Source organism: Nelusetta ayraudi, unplaced genomic scaffold (assembly GCF_046127955.1).
Source record: "Nelusetta ayraudi isolate G7.1 ecotype Tasmania unplaced genomic scaffold, CSIRO-AGI_Nayr_v1 ptg000048l, whole genome shotgun sequence".
Taxonomy (NCBI): domain Eukaryota; kingdom Metazoa; phylum Chordata; class Actinopteri; order Tetraodontiformes; family Monacanthidae; genus Nelusetta; species Nelusetta ayraudi.
This window is the reverse complement of record NW_027466098.1, coordinates 9,137,771-9,162,027: the sequence shown is the minus strand read 5'-3', so window position 1 is coordinate 9,162,027 and position 24,257 is coordinate 9,137,771. Positions and strand designations below refer to the sequence as shown.

The 24,257-nt window shown below is 45.4% G+C and overlaps 1 protein-coding gene across 1 annotated transcript; it reads left to right on the top strand.

Annotated features, from left to right (window-relative positions):
- Positions 1-1,194: 1,194 nt before the first annotated feature.
- On the top strand, positions 1,195-22,616 carry ptgir (prostaglandin I2 receptor). The gene is made up of 3 exons (XM_076036137.1): positions 1,195-1,439; positions 1,609-2,733; positions 20,621-22,616. The coding sequence occupies exons 2-3, from the start codon at positions 1,720-1,722 to the stop codon at positions 20,912-20,914; spliced, it is 1,308 nt and encodes a 435-aa protein (XP_075892252.1). The 5' UTR covers positions 1,195-1,439; positions 1,609-1,719; the 3' UTR covers positions 20,915-22,616.
- Positions 22,617-24,257: the final 1,641 nt, after the last annotated feature.

Genomic DNA, 24,257 nt, shown 5'->3' with positions numbered 1-24,257 from the left:
GAGCAGGATCATAATGAGCCAGTGTCTTCAGTTTATCTAGAGACAGGTGGAACTTGGAAGGAACCACATACTAATGACCAGGCTCCAACTCTGCTGGATGCGGCTCTGGTAATACGTTTGAAGCCCCAGACCCCTTAGCACTGCAGGATGTCGGTCACTGGTCACTATTTTCATACGGGAACACCACCTCTAATACCAACAAATACGCTGGATTGAAAGCTGGTGATAATAATTGATAAATAATAATGATGGTAGATATATTTAGGTAGCTGTTGTATGAATGCACTGGTTCTTATCTAGAATGGGGCTTGTTGGCAAGAACTGAGGTAAGCTAAGAAGGAGCAAATGGGGACTGAAAAGGCCAGAAAAAGCAATCCCAATAAACCGATACGACTAAATGCACTACAGCGAGCATCTTGGTAATTTCATTTTGTTAATGGAAGAGGTTCTGAACAAGTCTGCCATCCTAAGGCATAAAAGAGCAGGGCTGAAAGTTCACTCTGCAACAAGTGTGTGTGTGTGTGTGTGTGTGTGTGTGTGTGTGTGTGTGTGTGTGTGTGTGTTGTTATTTTTATTTAATTTTTTAAAATTGTGCTATAACTACTAGCACGCAAATCTATGCAATACGCCTACAGTGTGCAATATACTCTGGTTTTTATTTCATTTTATTATTATTATTATTATTATTATTATTTTATTTTTTATTTTTTGCCACAGTACTACTTCCTATGTCCTTGTGCCTCTGGATCATACCCAAAATGTTGAACTATCCCTTTATGAACGAGTACGTCGGTAAACTTTAGCTACAGGTGCTCCGTCGGGCCATTCCAGGGGGTAAGCGGCTTTCCACCTCAAAACCGTTTTCTATTTCGCTTTGAACGAGCAGTTTAAACCGCTAAAACGTCACCATATTTTCTGTTCTTCCAAATCCAAGGAACGGTGTGGGCGGCGGGCGGTGGGGGTTACCCAGTGTGTGTGTGTGTGTGTGTGTGTGTGTGTGTGTGTGTGTGTGTGTGTGTGTGGAGGAGGGGAGGGGGTGAAGAGAGAGAGAGAGAAGCATAGAATGAGTGGACATGCGTGAGAGAGCGGGAGGTGTGTGTGTGTGTGTGTGTGTGTGTGTGTGTGTGTGTGTGTGTGTGTGTGTGCGAGCGAGAGAGAGAGAGAGAGAGTGAGAGAGTGAGAATATAAAGGGCCGGAGGAGGAGAGTGAGTCAGTCACTATCACTCCGTCTTTCGGTCGCGTCGCGTCGCGTTTTCGGCAGCTTTCGACATTGGCGCGCGATATTATAGACTCCTGCTTCGCAAAAAAAAAAAGAAAAAAGAAAAGAAAGAAAAAAAACAAACATTGAACAACAGAGGAGACAAGTTCACCTACGAGGGCGAGAGAGACCCAAGGGGAGGAAGTAACTTTCCTGCTGGGTGTCTGGGTGTGAAAGAAAGGTAAGTGATTATTGTTGTTGTTGTTGTTGTTGTAGTTGTTGTTATTGTTGTTGATTTGACTGTGTGACAGCGTGCAACCAAATTAGTGGCGGTGTTTTGCCGGCGGGCACGATACTTTACACTATCGCTGGCAATGAATGTTTTTTTTTTTCTCCCGTGTGTGTCCTAGGGATTAAAAAAAAAAGAAAGAAGAAAATGCGCACTGTCGTCACTGAGGAGCCCCGGGGACGATGCGCGGTTTGAGGCAGCCCTCGGCTCGCTAGCATGGCTACTATCTCCCATGTCAGCAAATAATGAAGTCAAGAGGTCAGAGTTCAACTCGGCCGTCCGGGCATGTCTTGACCCCGCGGTGAACAGCCGTACCCCGCTGCTGCTGTTGCTTCTGCTGCTGCTGCTGCTGCTGCTGCTGCTCACCACCACCGCCACCATGCTGCCCACCACCACCGACAACAACAGAGGCAACGCGTCCGGCGAGACGTGCACCAACACCACCTGCAACGAAGCCCTGGTCGTCAACTTCCAGAGCACCCCGGCCACCAGCATCGCCATGTTCCTGGCCGGGGTGGTGGGCAACCTGCTGGCCCTCTTCATCCTCGGCGTCCACCGCAAGGAGCACCGCTCCAGCTCGTCCGTCTTCTGCATCCTGGTCACGGGCCTGGCCCTCACCGACCTGCTGGGCACGTGCCTCCTCAGCCCCACCGTCTTCATCTGCTACGCCCGCAACCTGTCGCTGATCGGCCTGGCCGGCCCGAGCCTGTGCAAGCTCTTCGCCTTCGCCATGAGCTTCTTCGGACTGGCGCCCACCCTCATCCTGTGCGCCATGGCCGTGGAGCGCTGCCTCGCCATCAGCCACCCCTACTTCTACTCGGTGCACGTCCGCCGCAGCTTCGCCAAGGTGGCCCTGGTCCTCATCTACGTCTTCTCGCTGGCCTTCTGCCTGCTGCCGTACGCCGGCTACGGCAAGTTCCGCCAGTACTGCCCCGGCACGTGGTGCTTCATCGACATGGACGCCACGGGGGACGAGCGCGCCGACCTGGTGCTGGCCTTCTCGCTCTCCTACTCGTCGCTCATGGCGCTGCTCATCCTCGCCGTGTTCGTGTGCAACGGCTCGGTCATCGTCAGCCTGTGCCAGATGCACCGGAACCAGATGATGCGGCGCGGCTCGGTGGTGTCCACGGGGAGGAGGAGGCGGATGAGCCTGGCCTGGTTCGGCCGCGGCGAGGAGGAGGTGGACCACCTGGTGCTGCTGGCCCTCATCACCGTCATCTTCGTGGTCTGCTCGCTGCCGCTGACGGTAAGGTCTCGTCTGTGTGTGTGTGTGTGTGTGTGTGTGTGTGTGTGTGTGTGTGTGTGTGTGTGTGTGTGTGTGTGTGTGTGTGTGTGTGTGTGTGTGTGTGTGTGTGTGTGTGTGTTACTAGTGACATATTTGCAGGATTTTTCCTTTTTTAAATACCGTGGTTTTGTTGTTTGTTGCATGTGTGTGCAGGCGCGTGCCAAAGTGTTACAAGTAACACAAGTCCTGTCTGGCCATAATAACAAACAGGAATGGTTCTGAATGTGTTTCTGATGGCTGACAGATTCATTCTCAAGGACAGAGCTTGTGACAAACAATGTGTTTCTTAACGATTTAAGTGCATCATTCAAATAAAGATGGAAATCTTAGAAAAAGGAACAGGAAGAAGTTCAAAAACCTTTCTAGTCCAACCCCCTTTTTCTGTACTTTAATGTTGTACTGTTAAGACTATATCATATTGTAGCATAAATGATAATACATTAATGTGCGCAGGCATGTATAAGAACACATGCCACATTCCGAGTGCCCCGAACGTCTGTCGTGAGCTAATAAAACTAATTCCTTCCCACTCTGTCATGTGAACAGACAGCTCAGGTATCACAATATGACTGGGCATGTTTCTGTTGCTCTGGCATGTGTCTCCCGTAGACTGGTTGACACCCCCAATGAAATGTGTGTTTGAGAATGGCCCTTGCCACACACGGCGTGCTCGACGCTGTGTGTATAATTGCCTTTGTGTCGGCCGTTTGTCTGCTTAAGTTCATATCTGTCCCCGAAGAGCGCCACCAGCCTGCCAGCCCTGAGCGATCGGTCCGGCTCTGCCGTTCCCACAGGGCGAGAGAGAGAAAAAAAAAAAAAAAAAAGCAGTTGCGGCAGGTAGTGAATGAGCCTCCACCTCATTGTGTTTCACCGCCATCGCATGCTGTTTGCCTCAGGATCCTGAAACTAAAAGTTTGAAAACAATCCTAAACATCTGGAGTTTATAATTAAGCTTCTTTTTTTTATTACGAGCAAATCTCTTCTTTTATTTGAACAGGCAGATGACTGTTTACAGGAAGCAGTAAAAAAGTATCTTTCACGCTCGCTGTTTGGAATGTATCATAGTTTTGTGGTCACGCTTGGTACATAGTTCTGTTTAAAAAAAAAAAAAAATGAAGACGTGCGCTCGCTGGGAAATGACAGTATGAAACCCCGACCACAGCGCTCGCCGGATTTGCACATCTGCGGAACACAGTGCGTCAACTCTGTCAGGGGAGGGAGTTTTAATATGAGGAATCCAGTCATTCTCTTCAAAATATCATCCTTTTGAACAAAAAGTATTGGATTGTTCTTTGAAGAAGTTCCAAAATCCAGTCAGCAGACAGACCTGATACAAGGTCTGACCTGTTCCTACTAATTAATCAATAATTTTTTTGAACTAATACACGGAAAAATGCACACGTGGCTGTAAATAAGTGCACTGAGACAGCGCTGGTGAGCGTGTCAACATGTTTCCAGAGTGATGTGGCTACGTGACTACCACAAGTCTTTCGCCTTAAGGCTTAACAGATGTTTGCATCTGAGTCAGTTTATTCAGGGCGAAACACATCAAGACACGAAGACTCGTTAATGTATCCTACTGCTGCGTGGATGTGTTCCGCAACTGCTGACTTTCCGTAAGCGCTGCCTCATTGCAGGTTCTTTCGAGTTGCCTACTTCACCCACACGGGACACGTATGCACGCTGTCCCATGTGATGTGAAGTGAGTGCCAGCGCGAACCAGGCGTTTTCAGCCGAGCGCGTGTTTCCGGTTAATCCTAATTCACTGAAAGCGCACTCATGTAACCTGATATACATGTGAAAAGAAGCGTTTCAAAGCTGTTTCGAGATTGCGGCGTGTCCTAATTGGACGGCGCCCACCGTGCTGATTGATCAGGGGAAATTCAGGGGCTGGGAAAATGAAAGCTTTTTAAATAGATTTGATGCGGGCAGGCAGGATATGAGATAAATTAGCGTGGCTAAAAATACTGTTTTCAGTCTTCCCTTCCCAAAGGCTTTCATATTGTTGCAGTCTTTTGGTGGAAAACGTTTTCACTACACCGCCGGTAGTCGTGACCTGACTTTGCGGGGGTCATTCGGTGCATTCAAGCAGAGAATCAGAGGCAGAAGATGTTGCACTCCCTCGGCAGATTCCATGCCCTCTTAAATGGTTGCAATGAAAATAAGAGAGTCGACACATGGACCTACTAAACAGACCTACAACAGACCGACTAAAAAGTCGGTCTGTTTGCTCTGTAGGGTAAATTGCACCAGATTCCCAGGCCTGTCCACAGATGTCATAAATCGCCTCCCACTGAGGTGAACCTTTTGAACTCGTACCCCGGACAGCTACTGCAGATAAGGCGCCATTAACGGGCCGGGCTTGACGTGCAGAATGTCATCGGTGCAGCTGTGGTGTGTAAGAACGTTGGATTAATCCGACGCCACGTTGAAACATGGGGTTCTTCTTCGTGGGCGCAGGCAGGACTATGGACTCGTCTCTGCAACAGTAGCGACACATGGGCTGCGCAGCTACAGCTTGTTAAACACTGATAAAAAAGTAAAGTGTAAATACAGCTACATTGAAGACTCCACGCCTCAGATCATCAAACACAGTAAAAGACATATGGTTATATAAGTTGACACGAAGGCAAGTGCATTGGCAATATATCTCTTAGTGTGAAGTAGTTGTGCAATTTAACAATAAAAAGGACAAACAGTTTTGCTACTGCAATATGATTTATTTCAGACCTATATTGGAAAAATAAGCCATACTTCTTTTATATTACATAACATACATTTTAAATGTGGTCTGCTTTTCTCAAATTCCCAGTGTTTTGCCACCATTCTCTTCATTTTGAATAGGTTTTCTAGAGTTTTCAGATCCTCCCTCAACAACTTCCTCCTGCTTGATAATGCGATCCATGCAACACATCATTTCCTTTATCACCTTCTGCCATCGTGCAGCAAACATCCTTTCCAGTTACAGGAAGAAACAAAAAAAAAAAATACAATTAGAAGATGTCGCCTTTGCTGCTTGGTCTGCCTCCAGCCTGCTGCAAGCTATTAGGAGTGCTCTGTCAATTGCATAATGGTGCCATGGCGGAGTTGCGTCAAATGTGTAGGGCCATGCAAACTGTTTTAACAGAGGATGCATGTGGAAATCAGGTAACCATCTCAAGAACATTGTGTGGTGGGAGTTGTTTGTTTGAATTGCGTTAACTCCTCAATAAAACCTGCAAGAAATGTACTCTGGCCTATCGGCACTGGGAGTGGCTGGGAGATTTACATATTTTCTTTGTGATTTTACTGCGCTTGTACATTAAAAAAAAAAAAAATCAACATTATCACTACAATGACGATTAGAAGCTGCTTCCACCTGAATTGAATTGCCCTAGGTAGCGTTGGAGATGATCTTCTATTACAGCCCCACAATTACCAGTCCCTGCGTAATTTCCTTTGTTGGATATGTTGGAGATCTAATGAGAGTAATTAGGGCAATTCGGGTGACGTCACATCCAGGCTTCCATCACTCGTTCCTTTCTTCAGTTTGAAAACGCTGGGACCTGTTCATCAATACCCTGCCGCCGTACTGTCCCTATGGGAATGGCGGCGGTTGCCTGGAGCCTTTCCCAATCAATACCTGGATCAATTGAGTGCTGCACTCGTGTTGCAAGGTGTATGCGAGATTGCAAGTGGCTCGAGTTCTAAATTTAGCCCTATCATGATCACATTGATCGCAAGTGTGAAAACGGAATTTAGGATGGTGACATCCTCCAGTCACCTGATGGCAGGTGATTCGTTTAGATGGCTGTCGCAGCTCCACTGTGGAGCAGCACTGTGAAACAGATGCCAATGTGAGTGTCGCATTTAAATGGTGGCTTCAGAAAGCAAAGGTCTTTACTCTGGTTCTCTAATATATATACAAAAACAACTGAGAACTACTACAGAGAACCTTGTAATACACATGGCCAGCGGGAATTCCATGGTGTTTTTAGCATACTACAAGATATAACATTAACAAGCAGTCATAAGTGACTATAATGGCAAAAGCAGTTGTCTAATGAGTTGTCCTACCCACTAATTGGACCCAATGGCTGTAATGTTCCCAGCTATTGCATTCTGCCAGTTTGTATATATAGATTTTATAATGGTTTCAGTTTCAAAAGGTTTTGCTCGGCCCCTTTTATCATTATCCTGACTTCGTAGGTTCAGTTAAGTCTTCTCAATTTGCAAAGACAGGTTCAACCTGACTCAGTTCTCAAAAGGGGGAAAGCACTTTTCATTTTACAATACCCACCGGCCACGAAATTAGTATAACTGCCACTGAATTAGGGGGGATGCCTTTTTGTGTGGATGGGACTTCCTGTTGTTCATTGTTCTCCCGTTTTCCACCGTGGAAAGTTAAATCTCGAAAAAAGTTAAAACCCAAACACGAGTCTCAGGGGTTCTTGAGCACAATATATTCTGCGGCCTGGGAGAAGAATTTTAACACTGAAAGCCCTGCCAGTGAGTTCCGAGGAAACGGGACAATTGTAGGGGAGTGGGGAAGGGGGGGGCCGGGGGGGGCGTGAGAGAGCTGGGAGAGAACAGCTTAAGTTTAACAACAGCAGCTCTCACGTGTAGCACATCGGTCACAGAGGTGTGACGGCTCAAGATGTCTGCGCAAGACCTGACAAAAATTGTGGTTCTCTGGCGGGATGTGGAAACCACTGAGAGCAAGATCATGTTTCTAAAGTGTGTCAAGCATTTAGACACACCAGGACATGTTTACTTCTTCTACTGGCTATAAGTCTGACTGCCGACTCTTAACCTTGAAGTAGTTAGTGCCCCGACCTTCCTCCGTGCCAGTGCCAGTGGTGGTGTCAGATGTAGCGTCCGTGGTGCAGGAGTGGTACGGTTAGCCACGGAAAGACGCGCGTGCCCTGCACCCATTGTAGCACCCATTGTAGCACCCATTGTAGCACCCATTGTAGGCAGTAATATGAACTAGCTGGGAGACAAATGTCAGCGAGAAGAAAGAAAGATGACACCTCGCAATCAGCTGCCGGCTTTGTTCTGCGAACAATGAGGATCCCGCATTTGCCGTTCGAGGGTGTTCTATTAGATATTGAGCCAGTGTAGTGGCTCATCAGCGCCCTACAGAGACCAAGCCGGCCCGGCTACAGGATTTAATCAAAGGGCAGCGAGAGGTGAACATGTGCCTGCAAGATCTCGAAACCCGCCGAGGCGTAGAAAAAAGGAGTTCAGAGAGAGATGCGAGGGGAAGATGTGGCAGGTGGAAACTGGTTAGGACGCGAGTAAACCCACAGTCGACATTTCATCCTCTGCTCTCTCACGCTAGGTGGTTCTCACTAAGAAGTTTAGCAGGCCTGGAGCAGCATTTAGCGTCTGTTTCGGTTTTAAGGGCAGCTGATGGATCTGAGTCTAATATTTGTACCTCTAAACGAGTTAAGAGACACTAGGAAATGGATCCGTTACGGCTGTTTTAAGGACTTTGTAGTACGTATGGCCGACGGGCATTCCATGGTGTTTTTGGTCTTGGTATAGGCTTTATTGTCATTGCAACACGTAACACATGTACAACGAAATTGTGCAATCCCTGTCCAAACAAATACAGTATGTACAGTACAGTATGTAGTATGTTTTAGCGTACTACAAGATATAACATTAACAAGGGGTCATAGGTGACCGTAATGACAAAAGCGGTTGTCTGTTGAGTTGTCCCACCAATTGGACCTAATGACTATTTGACTGAGAGTGTAATGCGCTTAGGAACAAAATTGGCAGTAATGTTCCCAGCTACTCCATTCTGCCAGTTGGAGTAGATAGATTTTTACAATGGTTTCAGTGTCAAAAGGTTTTGCTCGGGCCCTTTTACCATTATTCTGGCTTCATAGATTCAGTGAAGTCTTCTCTGTTGGTTTCAAGGAGTGAGTTAGGGTAGGAAAAAGTCTGTTTACATTAGCAAAAGATTACTATCACAATGGTATTAGTGATAATGATAACAAGTAGAAGAAGAAGAAGGAGAATGGTCAGAGATGGCGTCAATCTGATCCAATATTATTATTGGGACCATTACTGACATCATTTATTCATCATCTGACGGTGCTGATCCAAACCAGCAATCCAAATTGCATCCCATAGTTTCCACTGGACACTGAAACGGTAGCTTAGCAGTTAGCAGATAGCTGACTCACACTGTCTTAACAGTGTGCAGATATTTTCCATTTGGGAACAATGAATGGCATGACATTTCAAGTGTGTGTGTGTGTGTGTGTGTGTGTGTGTGTGTGTGTGTGTGTGTGTGTGTGTGTGTGTGTGTGTGTGTGTGTGTGTGTGTGTGTGTGTGTGTGTGTGTGTGTGTTGCGTTGCGTTGCGTCATACAAAAACACCAGTTGGAAAAGATCGCCAGGAGTTGTGAGGCAACAGACTTGAGTCTCAAAGCAGCAGACACCTGTCAAACTTTCTGAAGCTGTAATTTCTGCATGCGTTTTCTTTCGCCGCTTGCTGCACGTTGCACCCTGGAAGCCTTTTCCTGTCTTGGGGCAAAGGCAGGGTGTCACCTCGGACAAGCTCGTCACAGTCCACCACTGCAGAGTTGCCAGTTAGCCTGATGTGCACGTGATGAACTGTGAAAGGGAGCACCTGGAGAACATGCAATCTCCACACGTAAAGGCCTTATCAAAAACCAGGGATCAAACCTTCTTGTCGTAAGGCGACATCTGTCATCACACTTGTGGAGGATTTTAGTGCAGATATTCTTGTATTAGACAGTTATGAGACGGTTAGTGTTTAGGTTTTGTGCAGGTCATGACGAAAATAGCGACAACAGATAATGCTAATCAAACAGAAACACAAGCACAGATGCTGAAAAAACGATTCAATTTCGCCTTTGTTAATTCCACGAAGCACATTTATTTTTAGCCTCTTTGCATAGCGTGTCGTAACATGTTCTTGCTGAGTGTCGGAGGTTGCCACACCCTCCTCAAAGATTCTTTTCATAGATGAATTGTCGTGTGTTACAATAACAGTGAACCAGATCCTTGGTGTTTTGTTTGCTCTTTGTTACGTAACTGTGGTTCTGTGTCGTTGGAGTGCTCTAGCAAAACCTGAAGTCACAAAAACCTGCCGAGCGTTTTCCCTTCATTTGACTCCAGGTGTGTAATTCAACAAGCCTCTAGGCAAGAGGGAGACAGAACTCTGTCCACTGTTCCAGCCACTGTTCATTAAAATTGGTCAAAAATTATTGTTTTATCGGTTGGCATTTCAAACGGCAAAAACTACCTTTATTGTTAATTCATTTAGGAATATTTTTTGGGGAAAAGTGCCATGGGTTTAACACTACAGAACAGAACAGAACATACAGCCGCAGTTCATGGCCATAAACCAAGCCAAGATATCCATAGTTAATAATTCCCAGTCATTCGGGAGAGAGTTCCAGAGTGATGGCTCGGCCACACTGATGAACACTCTTGTCCCCAAAGACCCCTCAGTCTTTGTTTGGGGAGCGGACAGTGGACCAGTTCCAAAGAACTGCCGGCATTTGAGCTGGGTTGATGAAAGAAACCAACACTTTCACTTTGCCCACTGGCGTGTTGGTACCTATTACCCACATACGTCATGACATTGACAGAGCAATGAAAGCTTATTGAACTGCCTGACGGTGGCAAATTGTGCGAGTCGTGGCTCACGCTTGTGGCCAGCAGAGACGCCTTGTCAGCCTGAAATGGGACTGTTTCCTCCGCTCGATGCCTGCCTCCAGACTCATTTGTTTTGACTGCTCTTGTGTGATTAAGTATTGATTGGGAAAAAAAATCAACAGTTTTGTCTGTGGTCTAATACTAAAAATGGTAATGATGAATAATGATATTGGCCTGGGTTTATATTGTGCTTTTCTACCTCAATCATAGCGCTCGTAGTGAAACCATTACTGTTCCGCAGCAGTGACGGTAAACTACAGGTGTAGTCACTGCTGCCCTGGTGCACACTGTCTACAGTATTTGCTGTTAGCTTGATGAATTTGATTTGAAACAGATAGTCGTCTTTGGCTTTTAACCAACTCTATTTCATTTGTTGTTTTTGAATTGTTAATATTTATATCATGATTGTGACTACAGGCAACTGGATGCTTTCTCCTTTATTGATTTCCATTAACTGGGAGAAATCCACTCCTCTAATGTTTACCCTTTGTAAATACACACATGCGCCCACAGTATCAACTACCATTCTTCAAGAGAAGCAACATGTTTGCTTGTGAGACCTTCTTCTGTGTCACCTATTTTGAAAAAAAAAAAGAAGAGGTTCCACATCATTTACATTAGTTGAAATTAAGAAGAACACGTCCACAATTACTGCATCAAGGCTCTTCACTACACATCCACTCTGCTACTCTTTAACCCTGCAAGGCAGCTGGTTCACTGAGATTTGAGGTCTGTTTTTCTTTGCAAATTCTTGAATGAGGCCTCATCTCAGTTGCCTTTATCTAAACAGACCTAGCACTAGTTGTCTTTCTGGAGAAAGGTGCCGTAATTGCAACCAGTCGTTGACAAATACAGGAAACTACTGCACGCTTTGAGAACGGCGACGGCTGCAGCGCGGATGATGCAATGAGCAGTCTTCACGACCAGACTGATGTTTCATCATTAAGACAACAGGACGAAGGAGGGCGGGGTTCACACCAAATCCAGCGCCCTAGCAAAAATGCAGTGTTTCCCAATCCCTGCAGTAGATTCAGTTGGCTTGCCTCTGGCTAGTAATCACTAATCTGCCAACTGGAGCTGAGTCTAGCTTGACTTTTTAGTCATTGCAGTCCGTTTTCGTGCAAGACGGCCTCGAGTTTAGTCTCCGGTCTTGAAGCCTGTACACTCTGAAACGACCCTGTGCAGCAGCGTGACACTTTTCACTCTTTCATCCCCACTGTTTTTCCAGTGGCGTCCACTTTCCAAATGAGTTCTGCCCATTTCTTACAAATTGGCCGTGGAAAGATCGTCAACATCAGCAGAGCTTCTCAAAAATGAAACATTGTAGCCGCCCACTCGCAGTCGACTCCTCCCTCGAAACAAACTCAAGTTAGAGAAATGCTTAGAAACTCTTTCTGTCATTGTATGTAGCTTTTTATAATGGAGTTTAGCTAGACGCACAGTTGGTAGATCCTGTACTATCGCCATTGGCAACATCTCCAAATAACTGGCTCAGTTCTCAGTTCCTTAGCACGAGTCACGATGATTCATTCACGATGGCCCGATAAAACGTTACTAATGATGATGTGTGACCTAGAGATAGAAGTTTGATTACAGTGTAATAATGCATTTATAATGGTTTTTTTATTTGACTGTTCTATTTACACTGGTTATAAAATAGTTCCAGTCATAGACATTGTTATCCTAGAAATTAATCTCAATTGGTATCTCTGTTTATGGATTTTTTACAATGAGCAGCAGGTGACTTTATAATCACACGTCCGCCACCTCAAGCTCTGCTGACAGCGGCGAGAGATAAAAAGCGCGAGAGCGACAAATCCGGGTGCTTTCCCATGCGAGAAACAGCCCCTGCTGTTTGACGGCTGTCCAGGTACGGACCGTTTGTTAACTTAACAATTAAATCTTCCAGGAAATGCCCATGCGCGTGGAACAATGGGATTCTTGTTTGGCGCTCCACCTCGCCCGCGCTAACAGGAGATAAATGACCTAATAAAACCTGGCGGAGGCTCAGCCGCGAAATTACAACACCCACACGTCAAACAGAGCTGTGAGGTGATTATGTTATTGCTCCGACTGACGGGTAAACAGCGAGAGAAGGAAGTCAAGACGTATAGGTCTGTATATTGAACTATACTGGGAATGTTGAACCATATGGCTAATAGTACTAAGGGGAGGTCAAGGGCTGCTCATGCTCTCATCCTCTTCTTCTCAACAACCTATATTTTACCGTTTGGGTTGCTGGTTTCCACATGCACTATATGCATGTACTTTATGAAGTGTAGCTCTTCAAGGCCCAGTCTCACGTCTATCCTCTGAAGCATGGACTTCCCCTAAAGCAGACTTCCAGCTGTGGCCTTCATGGGAAAACCTGATCACTGCAGCAAGAGCTATTGGCCCGCAGTGATCATGGTTTGCAGTACAGGGGTACGATGCGATGAAATTTCACTTTCTTACTCCTCTGCTCTGACTCATAATGTGTGCTTTGACCTAGATGACTGTTTGTCACTTGCAAATAGAAAACAATCAAATTAGGACGCCATGGTGTAGCATTCTTCGAAACCCGCTCCTTTTACTAATTCAATTTGTCTGTTGAAACAAATATTTATTTAACTGATCCTTGATTTGGGAAATCAGCGTCATTTGGGTTGGGGTTTTTTTTTTTGGCAAGCGTCTTGGGTTTCAGTTGTTTCTGTTTTTGTTTTTTTGTTTTTTTTGCGGCATGTTTCGTGAGTTTGACTTCAAAAGGTTTCTGAGCGTGGGCAAGCACACAGCTGGGAATAAGCAAATTCGACGCATAATTGCAACCAGTCCCGCTAGTACAGCGGTTATGGGTTTTTAGTGTCCACTGAGCCACAGCCGATGTTTACAAAAGCACAGAATCTTAAATTGTGTAACCGGCATCAGTCACGCCCATAATGCACAATACCTTTAAAGGCAATTGTTATGATAGCAAACCTGTCAAGCTTGATGTTCGGCCTCTTGTGATGACACTGAAAGGCGATGTATCGGAGAGCCACAAGCATATTTAGATCTTTCAGCCTCCATCTCTTTCAAAGAAGAACTCCAGTAGCGTCTCTTTCTCTTGCGACACAACTTGCAACAGACCCAAGGTTGGCCTACTTATTTATATATATTGACACAGTTTCTGCCCACTCTGTTTCACTTCACTCAGTCTGCACGTAGGGTACTGGACTTCCTCTTTGCTTCAGATTTCCAGAAAAATCTCTTCAGTTGCTGAGCTACGTGCCCTAAATTCTGCTGTCTACTCAAAACTGTGAGATGAGTTTGAATTGCGCAAACTGGTGCATTTTTGTGTTTTCTTTTTGTGTTTTCTTTTTGTGTTTTCTTTTTGTGTTTTCTTTTCTTGAGACCCGGATGCATCCTTTCTAGCAGTAGGATGAACCTGTGCATCAATGTTTAACAATTTTATTGTCCTTCACTTCTCTTCTCCATATGCCAACTGGGCACTCACTCTTTGCTCCTCTGACTTATTATTATTATTATTATGGATATGGATATTATGGATTATTATCATTGACGTCTTCACAGGGTTTTTTTCCCTCCCAGATGAAACCCGTTCGAAAACAAACAGACTTCATGTTCTCCCACCGCTGTCACGTGTTTACATGACATACCTGGAAAAAGCAGCACATTTACATCAATGCTGCTTAAACAGCGCACCTCCTGTATGGAAGGCTTTCTCAGGTCAATAAACAAAGCCTCAACTTTGAGGAAATGACAAAGGAAAGAGCAAATGACAAACTTTAGATTGTTGAATGTAGTTGATGCGCTCTCGGTCGCCGACGCCCACTCATTTTTCATCATCTTGCGCTAACTGCAGATAGTAGGAGCAGTAAAATTCACCCTTCGTTGTGCAAACAGTGTGTTCTCCTGAGAAGTGGGACGAGGGACGGCTGGGTACTTCAGGAAGTAGAAACCGTGTCAAAGACATGTTGTCAAAGAGCTCTTGAACAAACGTCTCTCGCAAGTCCTGTATGTTTCTCATGGCAGTAAGTTCAACTGTTTTGGGGAACCTGTAGGTCAGTTATTTGGATGGTTGCTTAATATGTCCAGCTTGTAAAAGGAGTGAAAGAGAGATTTCTCAGTTCCTTTCTCAATACATTATGACGGCTTGAGAAGGAAAAAGTGAGGTTGATGGGCGAAGTCCAAAAAATACATTTCATTGAGAGTCAAAGGAAAAAACTTAATCCCTCTGCAAATCATAGAAACCGTGCCATTCCAAATATGTGTTTATTTTTCAAAGCGGCTCTTTATTTCTCTGCTTTTCATTCCTGTAATATCACTCCACGTCAGAGTGAAGAGGGGGCTCGCACCTGCGTGCTGCTGTTTGCCCTGGTAACTTGTAGATCAAGCAAATGACTGTGTGTTGATTTGGAACAGTTCTATGATCAGATTTCTCCTCCATTGATTTTTTAAAAAAAAAAATTTTTATATGCTCTGTTCACTTTATTCTTGTTTGCCCTATCTTCTGGCTGTTGTAACACCTAAATTTCCCTGTCGTGGGACGAATAAAGGTTTGTCTTATCTTATCTTATTTTGATGTAGAAAGTCAAGTCAGCAGTTTGTGCTGTACCTTCCAGTGTGTTCAGATAACGAACCTCACCCTCCAGTGTGAAAACATCCAATATCTCCAGTGTTCAATCTCTGGCAGACTGGATGAGAGTCATCATCATGTCCCGACTTGGGCAGCTCTGACTACACAATTGTCTCTGTTCCCCAGTTTTGAATGAGCTAAGTGGATCGAAGGAATCAGCCGTCTGAATCTACCGCAGTTTGCCCTTTGGTAGACGTTCGTGACGCAAAAGACAAAGACTGACGATACTATCTTCTTCTGCCATATCTTCAATCCAAGCAAAAAACAGCAGCTTGACAGAAACTGCGACATGTTCTGTCGAAGACCAACACACTCTGGAAGATTTGTTTTTTTTTCCGTCGGTGCCGCCTTTCTCTCGCGTGGTTAAACGACGCTGTGTAAAAGGCCCTCGGGGCCAGATCCACAAAGCGATTGCCCGGCTTTTGCGCCAGAAAATCCGTGTAAACGGCGCCAAAAACGGTGATTCCGATCCACAGAGGGCACGCAAACGTGAAAATCGGCCGAGGCGCAGGTAGCGGCAGGATTGCGCCAGACTCATTTGAATGTATATAAATGAGTCATTACGCGCAAAATGACACACCCCCTTCTATGCAAAATATGCCTCATTCAAAAAGCGGCAGATCCACAAAGAGTTTGCGCTCGTGTCCGCACGCAGTTTGACAGGCGGAGACACCGCCGGCCGAAACCAGGCGCAGCTTCTGTCTGTCCAAGTGTTTCTGGCTTCTGAGTGAAACTTTCCTCTCTGAAAAGCCTGAACTATATATATGGCTCCCAAAATCTTACATATAGATAGGCATAGACAACAGTATATATGCCAATATTTTAGATAGGCTATGAAAAATACAAATGGTACTCAGGTGTTCCGTGGCGCAAATTGCGGCCGCAAAACGCACCGCATTTTAGCGCTGGGCGCCCTCCTTTGAGGATCTACCCCTCAGTCTCTGCACTGCTCCACCCCCCTTCTCTGCGAAATGATGGAGCAGTGGAAGACAATCAGGAAGTGGCAGAAGAACCAAAGAGTCCTGCAGGACCGGAGAGATGGAAAATAATGGCTGGAGGAGTGTCGACATCCATTAGGAGCTTCCTGAAAGACATCAGCCCCAAATAGAATCTCGTGTGTCTCGGTCAGGATGTGCCCGTCCACGCCAGCTGGGCCCAGGTGCACGAGCCGTTTTCCATCATCGGCACAGACGTCCGAAAGTGCGGAGGGAAATGGGGCGGTCGTAAAGCCATTGGCTGACTAATCCCTTACTTACTTATGTTATTGATTATGTCGAAAAAATAGCCCAGCGTTCTGACTGCTTCTAGTGCTGTGCTACATGTAATATTGTTGCATAATTTAATTAGAAAATAAAGATGAATCAGTTACAGTTACAGGGGGGTGGGGGGGGAAACGTGTAAATAAATGAGTTACTTGTGGAATTATTCTTGATTACAATTGTAATTACGTCTCACCATTTTGTTTTCACAAAAAAGGCTGGGCTTTATGTTCAATAATTTTGAATGATTTTCCCCTGGTCTGGCTTGGTAAGAGCGCCATCTGTTTCTGTTTTGGGAATTGGAGCGCCCACTAGCACTCAAGTGCCAGTTGAATTGTCTCTCTGTTTTGAGTGCTGCTCAAAGCTCTCACACTAATAGGTCAACAGTTGCGTTTATTCAAAATTCAGAAAAGTAAGAGGAATGTGATCAAACGGAGTGAGCGACATTACTTTGTAATGTTATTAAAATAGTTACACTGCTATTAGATTTTCAAGAGGGTACTTTGCAAAGTAATCTTCCCAACACTGGTTAAAAAATAATTTCTTTACTTTTCTTTTGAGTTAAATTTAGACCAAACTGAATTAATCACAGAATGATGAACGTTGGAGGAAAATCAAAAGGTCTTCCAGGTTCAAGACCTTTACGCGATGGCTGAGTTTTTTTTTTTGTTGTTGTTGTTTTTTTTCATTCTCGGCTTGGCTTAAAGCGGCGGTTTCACGTTGCCTCATTGTTTTCAAAGTCGGCTGCGGGTACACTTTGCAGGGCGCCGGATGTCAAAGAGCCCCGCCGTCAGCGCGGCCGTCTGCGTCCTCCCATCTCCAGCCGGCACATGCGAACCCATTAGCGTCGGCTGCTGCATTAATGCGTCCTCAAGCGCCGTCGCGCCGTCCTCCCTTCCAAGTCTCCCCACACCGGCCTCCTGCCTGGCTCCCCCGCCGTCCTGAATAATCACCTGACCCCGCGGCTGCTGTAAACGGCCCTGGGGACCTGCTCTGTGTCCGCGGGCCGATACATTAATACGCTGCTGTTTTAAGGAGAGCGCTGACGCCCCCTTAGTTACGGCCCGGGCTGCCTGCGGTGCCTCCGGGAGACGCTCATGTGATTTGTGTCCCGCTGCGGAGCGTTTGAGGTCCGCCGAGAGGACCATAAGAGGCAGGGTGGCACGCAGCAGCGCCGGGGTGGCACTGCGGGGACAGACAATAAGACCGGGATGATGGAAGGTGCCTGGCGACTGCTCGATATGAATCACAGCAACTGTGTTGTGGTGCCTTAAATGCGTCTGTGGCTGCGCTTCAGTTGTTTATTCAGCTGAGACAAAAGTAGCCAGAGTCCCAAACTGAAAACTGACTGAAAGCTGCTGTCGTCCCAAAAAGGCCGTCTTTTCATTGGTATCCAAAGATCAGGGGTCAGACGTCGCGGCCCTAATCAATACATTTGATCCCAATTACAGTTACGTGCACGTAGGCATCAATGAATACGTTCCAGCATGTGAACTTCCTTCTTGTGGCTACAGTTCATCCAATATTCAAAGCCAGAGTTGGCCAGTGTTGCTGTCATGACAAATATGACTTAGCAGTTATGACGGTGTGTTCAAGTATTTATAGAAGCAAAGTGCAACTTTTACAGTTGCAGTTTGGTCGTTCGGTTTCTATTATGACAAGTGCAACATATCAGGGAGGGAAGTGACCCTTTTATTCCCCTCGGAACTGAAAGGCTCCTTTTCTCCATGTGTGGAAAGTCAATGCTCACAATGAACAAGTAGAGAAGTCATTTCATGTATTCTCCCTGCTAGTATTGCTGTTTTATCAGTGGCCACCGCTGCAGTAAATACCACCGTGTGTCTCTCTGTGTGTTGACTGGTGTCTGGAAGCTATTTTTCCAATAAAAAAATTATAGTTTTTTGTGTCTTGATCGGAAGATAGCAAGTTGCCTTTTTAAAAACGGTAGGATTCACAATATGTACATGGAAAATGAACACTCTTGGTATTTTAAGGAGTTAACTGTGTGACACTAAACTTGACTGGTGCCGTGTCCTGGCATGCCAGAAAGCTGAAGACGACAGAAACAGAAATGAAGGGGGAACTGAATGCTGGCACGGAGATGAAGTTGCGAAATGTTCAGCAGCTTTCGTGTAACCGTCTTTTTCTTGGTTTTCTGAGAGGAAATTGTGGCCGTATCGTCTGAACGTCTGAACTTCTAAATCATGACTGTCTATTTTTGTGTGTGTGTGCAACAGGTGAATTTCCTGTCAATTTTAAGAGCGATTCCTAAAATGCCAACTTTGCAATGGCAAACAAACAAACCCAAAAAAACAAAACAAAAAACGGAAAATACTTCCTATAAACCTGAACATCCATTTGTTGCTTTGTTCCCCTTTTGGCTGCAACCATCTGTCACCTTTAGCGCGGTGACGACGTCGTTCTCGGCTATTTACAGCCGAGCTTCTGTTTTTAAAGTCCCCTCCGATGCTTCGCGAGATAATTGCGGGTTGTCGAGTGGATCTTGGTCTGCGTGCGCTGGCTGCCTTCTCCGTTTCCTCCTGCCTCGTCGGTTGGTCTTGCGGGTGTAATGGCAGCGCCAGCAGACGCGCAACCACATCCGTGTGAGTTAGCCCTCTGTAATGAATGCGGAGAGGACGCGCTCTTCCCAGTGGCCCACAGGTCGTCAGCAGCGGCTGCATCTCTGGACCTCCCCCGCCCACGGCTTTGATTAGCCCGGCGTCCAGGCCTTGGCAACAGCGAAACACTGGCGGCACTGCACGCACAAGAGTAATCAGTCGGTGCATTCTCTTCTCGTTGTTTGTTGGATCTTTCATGAAGGAAATGGAGAGTTGTTGACAGAAAGGGGAGGGGGGGGCCAAGGGAAAAAAAAGAGAAGCCTCCCGGTGCAGGTGCCGCCTTTGCTCCATGCTAGAGTTGAAGGAACAACCAGCATGCAGAGCTCAAAGCAAAAATAAATGAATAGATAAATGACTAAATAAACAGGATGTGTTTTTAAAGGTGAAGTGTGTAGAAGAAGAAACGGCAACATCGAGTAGTTACATTTTAGATTGCAGTGTTTTTCATTCCCCCTCCTGAGCTTGCCAGTGAGCTACGGTGGCCTGCGCACCCAAACCAGGATACCTCGTCCACCTTCTTCTTCACTGGTTTATTTAAACAGTCACCCAAAAATTATGAAAGGCACCTACAGGCAGCTGGATTGTCCACACCGGCTTCCTTAGAAATATGGCAGCGAACTGTTAGAAAGACCCGGCCTTGCTCTATGTATATTCTTATATATAAATATATAGGACGTAAATAACCAAATTATTTTTATTGTACTGAGAGTATACACTTTTATTAATGTATTTATGGGCATTATGTTGAGACTACCAATATAAAAAGCACAAATCAAGCCAAATGTTACACAATGGGCTTTTTAGTTCTGCTTGACACCAAGCTCCATCATATGCTACGGCAAAGTGCTGACATGTCCATTGTGACTCTGCCTCACCACAGACTTAATCAGCAGGTGAAATCAACTGACAAACATTGAAGCTCGGGAACATGCTTGTTTCATATAGTGCCAAAAAAACGGCAGCAGTCGACCTCCACCTTCCATCCAGACGCCGTGAAACATGGTCCGTTTGTTTCATCTGGCCTCGTCAATAGTCTGCAATTAGCATAATTAAATCAGCAAATCATCCAGTTGGATAAAACAGACACACCTGCGACTTCCTCAATGATTTCTTCAAGCCTTTAAGTCACTTTATTGATCTAGCTTGCAGCAGTTGCTTTCTTGCCCCCCCGCCCCCCACAGCTAGAAAAACATTGATTGGTCTCTCAATACTGAGACTGATGCCCTGTGCTGGTGCTGGGTGATGATGGGTGTGTGAGATTTCAGCCTTAATTGCAAGACTATAGTTCAAAACCATCAAATTCTTCTCACCAATGTCCCTGGGTAGATTTGTTTTGCCTGAGAATTTCATTTAATCTGTAAAATGCCACAATTAAAAAATAAAAATAAAAAATAGCATCTTTCATTTTGTCCAACTACTCAGATTTTTGCTGTCACTCGGGATGATCAGTTGATAATGAAATGGCCCAATAGACTAAATAAAAAGCAAAAGATATCTACATACCGTTATTATCAGTAATTTCCATGTTCATGCTTTGAGTGCCAGAACCTGTTTATGCCACCAAATCTACTTTGGATAAGCAACCGCGAAGCGCCGTGAGCAGAATGTTTGTTCTATGCATTTCTAACCCTGGCCCCTCCAACCCCCACTAACCCACTTCCTTTCTGTCTGTAGGTTGCGGGTTTTATCAACGCCATCCACCCGTTTTGCGGCGACAAGGAGAACCTGAGAGCGTTCCGCTTCTACGCCCTAAACCCCATCGTGGATCCCTGGGTCTTCATCATCTGCCGCAAGTCCGTGTTCCGCCACCTCCGCTCCGTTCTGAGCTGCAGATTCAGCAAAGGAGCGGTGAAGGCCACGACGAAGCACCACTGCACTCGCTCTCTACCGCTCGACGGCCACATACAGAGGAACCCTTCGGACGTGACGGCCCCACAGACCAGCATGTACTCCAGTTTAGCTCTGTGACACAGCGGGGAGGTTGTCCGTCATCGCAGGAGTCTCTGGGACTTTTTCTCACCGAGTCGAAAGCAGGGGGTACCAGTCAAGAAAAGTTTCCCTCCTAGTGAACTCACTCTGGAAGGAATGATTGCACTTGCTCTTTAAAGTCCGCTAGATGACTGATGGGAACTGGTCTGAAGCTGTGTCATGCAGACAAGCTACCAGATAACTCGGCATCGAGCAACACGTCAAACCGGGTGACGCCTATGATAAACAAGGTCCCGCAATGTCACCGTGTATACGCATCTTCCTCAGCTTTTCTTTCTGAGACACTGATGGCTTGCTGTTGCAAATACCCTTCATGTAGGGACATGAGGCGTGGTGCACATTCAAGATGAAGAAGTTAGTTAGAGTTTCACTCAGATTTTACTTTGTTCATTTGTTTCATCTGATTACTTCAAGGGGAAACTCCCCCCAAAAACATTTCACTCCAGGAAAAGTGAGCATCTGTTACTGTAAAGCCTCTGTTGGTGGCACAGTGGTTAGCAATGTCTTATCACAGCAAGAAGGTTGCGTGTTCGATCCTGGCCTGGGGCCTCTGTGTTCTCCCTGTGTCTGTGTGGGTTCTCCTCTAGGTTCAGGCCTCCCCCCACAGTCCAAAAACATGCATGTGAGGCCATTTGGGAACTCTAAATCTAAATTGTGGGTGTGTGTTAGGGTTGCCACCTCCTAGAGTTTCAAATCCGGGACATCTCGTCGGGTGGGGGGAGATGGAGATCTCTCAAGTCTGTCGACGACGGGGGGGCGTTCCCGAAATATACGGGACAAAGTGAAGTGCGTCCCGTATCGGTTCATTACGGGACAGGTTTTTTAGTTGCCAAATATGGGACAATAGCGTATCTTATCTAGACCACAGACGGAAATCAAATGAGGTTTTGTCATTTTCCCTAGGAGAGATTTTATTTTTCCCGGGACAGGTTGTGAAAAAAAGAGAACAATTCCAGGTTGTGACCCTGCCTTTGCCCCCAGGACAGCAGGGATAGGCTCTAGCCCACAACCCTGAGTGCAGGAGGAAGTGAGTATAGGAAATGGATGGATGAAAACCCCTAAAGGCAATGGCAGTAAATACACAAACATAGAAGTGCCCATGAAGCCAAATGCTGAGTTTTTAACGAATGTCCCATTAAACTTAGGAAACAAACTTTACTAAAGACGTATGATTTCAGAAGTCCTCCGTAGCGCAACTTAAGTCTGTAGCCATGCTAGCTAACCTTTCATTCTGTACTTCACTAGCTGTCTCATGAGCTATATGACTTAAAACCATTTAAAACAGCCATATTCAAAAATATAGACATTTTTAACACAGAACCGTGTCAATCGGTGCTAACCAACTACGCCATTTCAGTGCTAATTGTGTCATTTACCTTTTTTTTAAGCATGTTCCCTTGCTAGCATTTGATAATAAGTACACAGAGTACAAGCCAGCCAATTAGCTTGTTCCTTATTTGCTTCTGTGAACTTGCATCTACATGGTTTGTGTGGCAATGGTCCCATCTACAACTTGTGAAAAGTGTTGCTTCTCTTTTGTGCCCTATTTAAATTTGTCATATGTTGCGAAATGCGGTTAATCCCAATTTAAAGACTTACAGGCCAGTCATCCAGGGTTTGAACACCGTTTGAGTGTTCCTCTGACGTTTGCCTGCAAATGTTCTTTAGCATTTGGTTTGACCCCCCCCCCCCCCAAAAAAAAAGCCCTGCGGTGAGAAAGTCTTTTCTTTGATGCGACAAAGCTGTAAGTGCATTTTAAACATGTATTTATCCTTATCGCACTTGAAAATGTATTGGTATTGTAAAGTCACATTCGGCTGTGGTGATCTGACTTCATTTCTTCCTTTTTGTGTCCGTTCACTCCTCGTATTTATGGTCTTCAAACGTGCAGTCGTGCACGACCAGAGGAGTCACGTTGCCTGTTGCACTTTTGGTCTTCAAGGGTAAAGACAATTCAATTGTTCATTGTGTTTGTGAAAAGGGTACACATTTTTTTTTTTGTGTGTGTGTGAAACAATGCAGAAATAAAAGCATAAACCAACACCTTTTTCTCACGCATGTTCCCATAGGCCCGTCTCCTTTCTTTCGCGCGCTGACACTTTTTTGACGTTCAACAGTCGCACATTTCATTCGAGCGCTGCTCTCCATCTAAAGCTCACGTCATGCTCCTCGCTGTCGTGAGGCCTCTGCACATTCGCCGTGCGTTTACAATACGCTGTATGCGAGAGAAACGTGACAAGATAAACAGTGGATGCTTGTGTTTAGGTTTAGATAATCATTTGTTTTCCATTTTGCTACACCCAATGACTGCAACCGTGACCACGGAGAAACATCTCCCAGATATGTGGGCCTCTGGTGTTTGAGACTGGTTTAGGCTGCAGGACTGCTTTTAGTAAAAACCAAGATAAAGTTGGGAGATCACGGAAAGTCTTTTTTTTTTTTGTGACTGTCAGTCATCAGAATTCAGTTCAGACGTTGTTGCATGTCTTGTTCTTGTTTTTGTAGAAAAATGAAAGCTGTTGCATTTTGGAACCTGTGATATACTTAAAATAAAAATAAAAATGACGTGATTCAGAAGAAGACGTTTACGACGAGGCTCACAACTTTAGGAAGCATAGATTGCGATGCAGCACCATCGTGTGGTCGGGGCTTGCGTACCTTTCCTAAAGATCTCAGTTTACGTCCCACAAACCGTATAAAGATTTGATGTTTACCCTTCGTCAACCTTCGCGTTGCGGAAAAGGGAAGACATTTGTGAAGTGATGAAGCTACAAACCGCAAACCCAAACACCCTAACAAACGACTCCTGAGGAAACTCAAATATACAAGCCATGACGGGTAATTAGGGATGTGGCTGACGCGGAGTCTTTTATAAGCAGCTTGTTTAAAAACAACAACAACAAAAAAAAACCACCATACCCACGTTACCACAGAAGAGTAACAGGAATGCCCCGACAAGCTGGAAAAAACTACGTTTGCCTGTAGACACCACACCGCTTCCTTTCTGCTGATGGGATCCAACGCAGTGTTGCGGAGTAACAGACACATGTAACATTAAGTCATTTAATAATAACAAAATAAAGATAATTGTTGTCCGTTACATTACTGGGGGAAATGTGTGATTAAATCAGTTTTTCCATCACTACAATTTTAATTACATCTGACCAATTTTCTTTTTTTTTTTTTTACAAAAAAGACTGGGCTTTGTTTATTTCATTTGTGTCGATTTGCACTGTTGTGTCACGAGCACCGTCCTTTCCTGTTTCCCTCCACAGACGACAGTTTGGTACTATTCTGATGCTTCTGATTGGCGCCCCCTACC

Excerpts from the sequence above, each read along its gene's own strand:
- ptgir (XM_076036137.1), top strand. The coding sequence starts at position 1,720 with ATGTCAGCAAATAATGAAGTCAAGAGGTCAGAGTTCAACTCGGCCGTC. Across the intron at positions 2,734-20,620 it reads TCTGCTCGCTGCCGCTGACG|GTTGCGGGTTTTATCAACGC; the intron begins GTAAGGTCTCGT and ends TTCTGTCTGTAG.